This window comes from Sinocyclocheilus anshuiensis, unplaced genomic scaffold (genome assembly GCF_001515605.1).
Source record: "Sinocyclocheilus anshuiensis isolate Anshui unplaced genomic scaffold, SAMN03320099.WGS_v1.1 scaffold778, whole genome shotgun sequence".
Taxonomy (NCBI): Eukaryota; Metazoa; Chordata; class Actinopteri; order Cypriniformes; family Cyprinidae; genus Sinocyclocheilus; species Sinocyclocheilus anshuiensis.
Genome location: NW_015544177.1, coordinates 218,206 through 227,029, shown reverse-complemented (window position 1 = coordinate 227,029; position 8,824 = coordinate 218,206). Strand labels below are relative to the sequence as shown.

The following is an 8,824-nucleotide window of genomic DNA, read 5'->3' as shown; positions in this document are numbered from 1 at the left end:
TTTTTTTATTTATTTATTTATTTATTTTTAATACGTTGTATATGTACCACCATTCAAAAGTTTTGAAGTCAATAAATGTTTTATGTTATAGAAAGAAGACTTTTTTTACGCTCACCAAGGCTGCTTTTATTTGATCAAAAATACAGAAAAACTGTAATATCTTGAAATATTATTACAATTAAAATGTTGAAAATATTCTAAAATGTCATTTATTCCTGTAATGCAAAGCTGAATTTTCAGTATCATTACTCCAGTCTTCAGTGTCACATGATCCTTCAGAAATCATTCTAATATGCTGCTTTATTATTATTATCAGCATGGAAAACAGATGCTACTTAATATTTTTGTGGAAACTGTGATACTTTTTTTTCCAGGATTCTTTGATGAATAGAAAATTCAAAAGAATACCATTTATTTGAAATAGAAATCTTTGTCACTTCTGATCAATTTAACATCATTAACGTCACCATATTAACATAATTGCTGTATAATAGTAATTTCTTTATTTAAAAAAAATTGTGCTAACCCCAAACATTTGGTATACGGTGGTATATATAATTTTTTATAAATATTATTAAATATAATGTATTAAAAGTATTGTTTTTCCTGCTCACATTACAGCAGCAGAAATAAATATTGAAAATATTAATAATTACTACATGCATTACATAATGTAAAAAATTATATAAATGTTCATTGTCATATATTATGTATAATTTACTGTATGTAAATAGTATACATAATTTAAACTATAAATATTAAGTATTCGCCATAAATTAAATAAAAACAATTCTTGCACTGATGAATCTGTAACAATGATTAATAAAATAAATGTGTATCTCACAGTGTTCAGTAAACGTCCACAGTACAGATTCACTGAGACTTCCGTCTTTTATATCTTTTATAGAGAATGATTCCGTTCCAAATCCCAGTGGATTCCGCATTACCACGCTGTGAACCCAATCTCCCCACACCTGAGACAGGTACCGCAGCTTTCTGCTGTCAGATAACAGCCGTTACACTTGAGTCGGTTATGTACAGCTCAGTGACACGTCCTTTTGTTGCTCTGTGTGTGTGTGTGTTGAGTAGGATCTCTGTGCAAGAACGTGAGGTCACTGTCTCCCATGCCAACCGCCCGTTCCCCTCAGAAGGTGACTAGTTTATGCTTAATTCAATCTCTGTTAATAGCTGGTGTTTCTTAATGAAGTTTGTCCTTTGTTTTGCTCTGCAGTCAATGGTCCCGCCCCTCACGCCCTCTCCGACCGATAGCTTGCCGATGGGGAGCCTGGCATCTCACTCTCCTGCCCGCTCTGGCAGCTACAGCAGCGGGATCTCATCCCTCAGCCGCTGCAGTGTCTCTGAAACGTGCGGGATCGACCTCCCGCCGCCCGACCCTCCTCTACCCACCGCCGTCCCCGCAGACGTGCCCATTCGCCGGGGTAGCAAGACTCCTCCGCCCTACAGCGTCTATGAAAGGAACAATCCCCGGCGAGCGACGCCACTGCCTCACAGTCTGTCAGTGCCACCCAGTACTGACAACCCCAGCCTGACCGCCAAACACCAACTGAACCGCGTGCAGCGCATTAATTCAGAACCCCGTCACCGGCCCACACCCAGGAAGGTCTCTCAGCTGTAGCGCGTCAGCGGTAACCGGAAACTTGGACTACGTCGCATTTTTTGTAAAATAACTGTAGGTTATGCATCATAATTGGAAATGTTTTCAAATGCAAGGAGGTGCATTTTTGTGGAGGATAGGGAGTGGCATATAAATACATCTTTTTTAAATCTTTTAAAAAAGAGTGTCAATTAGAATGTACATGTCAATAAATAAATCAAAAAAATGTCAATAAATTTGTCAAAGTCCAAAGCAAAAATGTCATTTGAAAGTAATTTATTTATTTATTGACACATTTCCTGCTTTATTTAGACTATATATAAATAATCAAACAAGTAAATAAATAAATAAATGTTAATAAATCTATCATAGTCCAATACAAAAATTTAATTTAAAAGTTATGAATTGACACGTTTCATACATTATCCACATTTCAAATATTTTAAACAAGAGTGTCAATAAATAAATGATGTCAATAAATAGATAAATATTAATACATCAAAGTCTTTTGCAAAATATTTATTTTATAATTGTATTTATCAAATAGGCAATTTAAGTTATAAAACAATTTAATTATTTTAATTTATTAAATAAAGTTAATACATGAGTAAATTCATTGGACTTTGGACTATGTATTTATTGACACGCATTTCATGATTTATTTATAATTTTTTTAAATTTATTGACAAAAGATTTATTTATTATTATGTCACTCTCAGTCCTCCATACGTTTTGATTTTTAATTTAGCAATTTGTATTCTAAAATCAAAATGAAAGTAAAACGGAATGCTCACATGATGAATGTTTTCCTTTTTTGTTCATTGATATTAAGTAGATCATCTTAATTTCATTTTAAAGCTGCATATTTGGTAGTTGAATGACTATTTTGTGGATCGGCTCTTTAGACCCAGTCTAAAATGCAGCTCAGAATTGTTCTTCACCGATGAACTGAGCAGTCCTTCTGATATGCAGTTACGGCTTGAAATGAAATGTACTAGAAAAGCCATGAAGAGATTATGTACGCTTTTAAATGGCATGTAATTTACAGCAAAATCTGAAGATCTGGCAGGTCCATATCCCATTTAGAGAGCTCTGAAACATATTGCTAGCAAGGTATTTTTGATAGAAGTACAAAATCAGTGTTGTACAGCTTTTATTTCCACACTACAGCAGTTTTTTTTTTTTGGTCTTACACAAACCGAGGCGTACAGCTAGACCTGTGTCCCGTTTTAACCGCTTTGTACTTTCTGGAATGGCTAAAAGGTGCTACATATTTCTTAGTGTTTGGTTTTTTTCTAATGTAGCCTCGTATCTACCGAAACTGCCTGACCGTTTAAATGTGCCAATGTGATGAAATTGTGTGGTCTCTGAGTATTGTGCCAAAGATGCAAACAGTATTAACTTCTTTGTCAGTGAGAGTAGTTAGGAAAATTTAACTGAAGTTAGCGTGGCCGCTAGTGCTCAACAATGTGCTTCTTAAACCATGTGCAGAGGCGTAGATCAAGACTGCATGGGGCATGAGCAGTACAAAGCAATATAACGGTTGTAGTTTCCAGAGAGTGATAGAAACAAACATCATCTAGTTCTGAGATGACTTTTCCCAGCAGCCTGATCCCAAATCAGGTTATGTTGCCGCAGTCACTTCCAAACAATATTGGCTAGATCAAATCTGTCTTTCTTTCTCCTTTAAATGTTAAATCTGACAGAACTTTTTGCATAACGGTCAGAAATTCAATTTGGGATCTTATTTGGACTCTAGGTTGTAGATAATAAACACAAAGTTTAGGAAATGCTGTGTGGAATTGATGTTCACTTATATTGTTTTACCTTTAATATTGTTTCAGTATTTGTTTTCTTTAAAAAAAAATAAATAATAATAATTTGATTTTTTTTTTTTACATCGCATTTTCATAAAAAAAAAGTATTTTCTTATTTTATGTGTAGTTTTTATCATGGAAACATACTAAAAACATTAAAACATTCATTTTTATTGCTAACAAAGCCAACATGATCAGAATATACCAACTTGATCGGACAGGAAAACGTAACTATATTACGAGGTGGCGATTTCGTTGGAATTCATACGATGTGAATCTTATGAAAATGTATGATTTTCGTCAAAAGTAAGCATGAAGGTCCACCCTTAAACATAACCGTCACTGGGTGTAAACAAATCATATGAAAACGTTCAAATGAGATCATACAAATTAGGCACCGATTTGTCAAAATGTAAAATAGTTAGAAATTGCCATGCGAGTGTGTTGCTACATCTCTTCCTACGAAAGAAAACTAGCCACATTTTGATGTAAAATTGATAGTAACAAACAGCTTTTTCACTGCCAGCTTGAAAGCCCACAATTCTTTTAATAAATATTGGATGATAAATATTTGATCAATTTAGTCGTTAAAATGCAACTTCAAAACACGCAGCAGCCTTTGTGAATCTCGGCTGTCAGTTTACATTTTTGATCATGTGTAGACAATTGAAATGGTCTGTCCTTGATAAAAATATCCCTTGTGATTTTATTGTATTTTTGTAGATAAATACAAAGTTCAAAGTGCTGTATTTTTGGCAACCTAAAACATTTGAAGTGTGAGGAATTGAACTAATGTTGGAATGATTATGAAATACTGACAGATGGGCACCGTAACCGATTCGTTTGTTACCTATTTTATTAACAGCTTTGCAGCTATGCTCTCATATTGCCATGTTACGAGAGTTGCTCATTTTCGGCAATCATGTTTTGTAATTTCGATAGATTGCCAATGGTCAAGTCGTAGGACTTCAACTCTAGTCACGCTTGTATTTCTCCTCTCCTGTTCTCTCCTTTCACCCTCCTTTTTATGGATTATACTCTTTCTGTTCAATTTTTTGAACTTGTAAAGTTGTACTTTATATCATACGATGGGATGAACGTATTCCATATAGCCTGTGTTACAGATTTTGTACAAAAGGTGTTTATATGTAAATGTAACTAGTTCATAGCTTTGAATGTTGCAACTAAAGTTTTTATTTGTAAATGTTGAATATTAACCATCAAACAAATAAAGGTTGATTGATGTAAACTGTGAGTTTTTATAAATTATTGCACCTTTTGAGATCCAATACGATTAACACGTTTACTATGTTTAAACTTTTACCACAGCTTCTTTAACTGTTTGACAGAGTTCCCATTTTATTTTATTATGGTTAACTAGTATTTTGATGTAAACTTCAATGTTGGAAGTTTCAATGAACTTTAAAGGATCGAAATGTACATCTGCCAAACATTAGTTACATTAAAAACAGTATTGTAATTTTTTTGGGACATATTACCAAAGTAATACCATGTTTTGTGGATGCTATATTTTGTTTAATTAAAAACAAGGCTATGGAGGCATAGTCTGTATAAGGGGTTGTAATGTTTTTCACATTATACTGATATTTTTAATAGATTTATTATCATTATTATGATTATTAATATATTTGTAATTGTTATATGTTTCAAATAATTCTTAGTAACAAAAAATCATACATATAAAATATACTGAAAATCACATGTAACAAACTTTTGATCCGATATCTACCTCACAGCCTCATTTTTCATAAAAATGAAATATGAATGCAATAATGTGTAGTATTTTTTTTGTTTTTTCTGTCCTGAAAATGTTTCAAATTTCTAAATCAAATATAATTTCTTTTAAATCTCACATTACATTTATTTTTAATCTTAAATATTACATTAATTATAATATGTAAAATATTAATTTAAATAATTATTTCAATAAAAACGCGTTATATTTTACATTTTAAATATTTTTATTATTGTATTTAAAACGTAATTATTTTTGTACGTAAAACTGAAATATTTACTTTGAAATTATTGTACACATTATAACACATTTTTAATTCTAGTCTGCTCCAGCTAATATTATGAATGAGGAGGGAGGGCTTTAGGACCCGGAAGCAGCGAGGGTAGTGTCGTACTGAACGGAGCGACGTACAGCACACATACGTAAAGACATTAGGTGAGTGTATTGACACGCGTCTGAAATAATTGATATTCAGCATTCAGACCTTATTAGTGCTGAAGGGTTTATGCTTCACTTTTGCTTATGTATTATAATTGTATCCACCGTTATGAAGTTTATCACACACCCACTGCTTGCCCTTGTTTATAGTGGTAGCCACATGACCTGCGTGGTCGCCATAAACACTAAACTACAGGAGGATTTACTGATGTAGGGTGAATTAGTGTCGCAGTTTTCAACTTAATACACAGCCAAATTAAACAATAGAGATGTAAAAAAAATATGACAACTTATTGTACATTTGCTAATGTAGTAACTGTGTTGTTTGTACATCCGATCTGTCAGAGCTCAGGCTGTCTCAAAACTTGTAGTTCGTTTGTATACGTGCCAGAACTACTACAAATGGTAGTATACTACACAGTATACTATATCCCACAATGCAGTGCACTTTACTCAACCTTCCATTTTCAAGTTGTTTTTCAGTAACAATTGTAAACGTTTAATTTAAACAGACAGTTGTAAGTCAAGACATTTTTACAAAAAATTATATTAAAAATGGGAAATAATAGTTTTATATCCGGAAGGGTAACGTAACAGCACTTGCTAAATTAAACATGCAATATAAAAAGGTTATGTAAAGGTAATACAGTATAATAGCATGTTAGAATTGTATGTATATGTATGCTTACACTTTCTTTTAAAAAGTAGTAGAATTGAGTCATATTTGACCATAGACATTTAAAGCACACCTATTATGCCCAAAAATATTGATTGTCCCAAATGTGTTTATGCCTTCTAGGTTGGGAGCTCATTATGTTTTGAGACGCAGGCATTGCTTGTTTGCCTCCCTTCACAGTCACTCAGTTCAGGAGTAAAGATCAGTATCATTTAATTTTTGCCATATAGATCTCATATAAAGGTATGTGAAGACAGTGATATAAAAAGAGGTCATTCTCCCATACGAGTGCTGGATTTAGTTTCTAGGTTAATTAATTAACGAAGCTACCCTAATGAATAAGATTATTTTGAATTTCTAATCAGTAGCTTTTGAAAACATCACTTCAAATTGGCTTTGCACTATAAAATGGTTGTTTCAATTAAAGGAATATTTAGTATATATTAAATATATCAGATCATATATTATAATATAATAATAATATAATCATATATAATAAATATATAAACTGCATATTAAAACTATAAACTGCTACAGTACATATTAAATGTTCATATAAACACCTTTGTGTGTGTGTGGGTGATATTTTTTGTCTTTCAAAAATATAAAATATTCTATTAAATGAAAAGATTTTAATTAACAATTAAATATAATTTAAAATATAATTTAAAAATATATATATTTTAATTATTTTTAAAATTATATATAATTTTTTAATTATATATATATATATATATATATATATATATAATTAAAAAATTAAATATAATTTTAAAAATAATTAAAATATATATATTTTTAAATTATATTTTAAATTATATTTAATTGTTAATTAAAATCTTTTCATTTAATAGAATATTTTATATTTTTGAAAGACAAAAAATATCACCCACACACACACAAAGGTGTTTATATGAACATTTATTTAATTTTTTTATTTAAAAATATGTACAAATAATCTCATTTAAAATACATAATAGCTAAGATAAGATGTATATTAATTGAAACATATTAATAAATGTAGACTGTTTAAAATCAGTCAAGCGTGCACAAACTTTTGACTTTTGCATATAAACAGTTTTTAAACAGTTTTACCATATATTGTGAGTCAGCCTCATTCTTTTTTGTCTGCTTATCTACAGCTGTCTGCAGCACATCATTAATCTCACCGCTGCTGTGAAGCAGACTAATGGTCAAGCATTCCAGCTGAAATCATACTTACAGGTGCACACATTGAGATAATTTAATCAGATTCGGTCTGTCAGCGCCGTGTTGTGAAATGCACTGTTAAAATAGGCCCATGAATCAAGGAAACCAAAAATTGCCTTGTCAAGAGTGGGAATCTGTCATTGCGGTTGCAAATTACCCCAAAGCAGCGAGTTCACTAAGAATTTTTGGACACATTTGATGACTGGTGCAATTAAAATGGTTACGCTCAGGTATGCCTAAACAAGGGTATCAGGCTACGGTTTTACATTATGCAGGTGGCATATTTGACAGTATTACTCGCAGGATAAATGGGTTAGAAATTATAAACGGGAAGCATATGATAAATCGATTCTGCTGGCATGAGACCACCATGCTCCGTTCCGCAGCTGTGTGCAGTGGTCACCTAATATTACCCAGGCATTTGCTTTCAACTCTAGAAACACATCTTTAATTGGACTCGACTACAAAAAAATCCATATATGTTGCACACCTGCTGTGCCAAGCTTGGTTTTTATCGCTCATAGTTTTATTTCTGTCCGTAGCACGTGGAAAATGGTGGAAAATGTTCTCGACTCTGAAACTGAAAGCAGCCTTTGATGAAAAATGGACTCAGTGCTTTCTTTTGATCACCGTGCACCAGTCCTAGATTCTCCCATCTGCCCGCTTTTAAGAATAAACTATTAGATGCTCCACTTTACACACCTTTGAGATCCTCGTGGCATGTGCCAACCATCTATATAGAGGGCATTGCACCATTGTGTCGCTCTCTGTGTGTAGCCTGAAGTAAAAATATAGGATTGTGGCTCAGTGGAGGGACAAGCAAAAATAGAAGTCTTTGGGAAAAAAAGGCCATCGTGTGTTGTGTGGCACCAGCATGATTGGCAATCTCTCACTGTATGTGCTGGTGAGGGATTATTGTTAGAGCAACCTGACAGCTGGCACTTGGCAGGTCTGCCCAGAACTCCATGGATAATGTAGCCGCTCGTTGTCTTTATAGTTCATTAGTCGCACTCTTGTGTGAGACGCAGCTCTTCACCCGCTGAATGAGTACTTAACACTACAAGAAGTTTCAGCGCAGGGTAAGACACATGAGAGATGAATCTGCTAGAAGAAGATGACGGGAAATCAAAGTGTACCGTTTGCTTTCTTAATACATGTTTCTGCACTTACTGTGTTTGATTCACTTTGCAAGGTCTTCCAGAGAAAAAACAAATCATCATGTATAATCAAATTTCAATAACTTATGAAATATATACAGTACATACTAATATATATATATATATATATATATATATATATATATATATATACAG

At 32.6% G+C, this 8,824-nt stretch overlaps 2 protein-coding genes across 6 annotated transcripts in view; both read left to right on the top strand.

Moving 5' to 3' along the window:
• Positions 1 to 910: 910 nt before the first annotated feature.
• LOC107696254 (dedicator of cytokinesis protein 4-like) lies at positions 911 to 1,781 on the top strand. The gene is made up of 3 exons (XM_016496521.1): positions 911 to 983; positions 1,090 to 1,151; positions 1,232 to 1,781. The coding sequence occupies exons 1-3, from the start codon at positions 911 to 913 to the stop codon at positions 1,634 to 1,636; spliced, it is 540 nt and encodes a 179-aa protein (XP_016352007.1). The 3' UTR covers positions 1,637 to 1,781.
• A 3,782-nt stretch (positions 1,782 to 5,563) lies between these two features.
• The window catches only part of LOC107696251 (mitochondrial inner membrane protease subunit 2), a 115,183-nt gene continuing 111,922 nt past the window's right edge, over positions 5,564 to 8,824 (top strand). For all 5 annotated transcript variants that reach the window (XM_016496516.1, XM_016496517.1, XM_016496512.1 and 2 more), the window contains exon 1: positions 5,564 to 5,623. The gene's annotated coding sequence lies outside the window, so the exon portion shown is untranslated. The remainder of the gene's footprint in view (positions 5,624 to 8,824) is intronic.

What these genes read in the sequence shown, in the direction of transcription:
- LOC107696254 (XM_016496521.1), top strand. Translation starts at nt 911, where the DNA reads ATGATTCCGTTCCAAATCCCAGTGGATTCCGCATTACCACGCTGTGAA. An exon ending in TCTCCCCACACCTGAGACAG is followed by an intron (nt 984 to 1,089) that starts GTACCGCAGCTT and finishes TGTGTTGAGTAG; the next exon opens with GATCTCTGTGCAAGAACGTG. An exon ending in CCGCCCGTTCCCCTCAGAAG is followed by an intron (nt 1,152 to 1,231) that starts GTGACTAGTTTA and finishes TTTGCTCTGCAG; the next exon opens with TCAATGGTCCCGCCCCTCAC.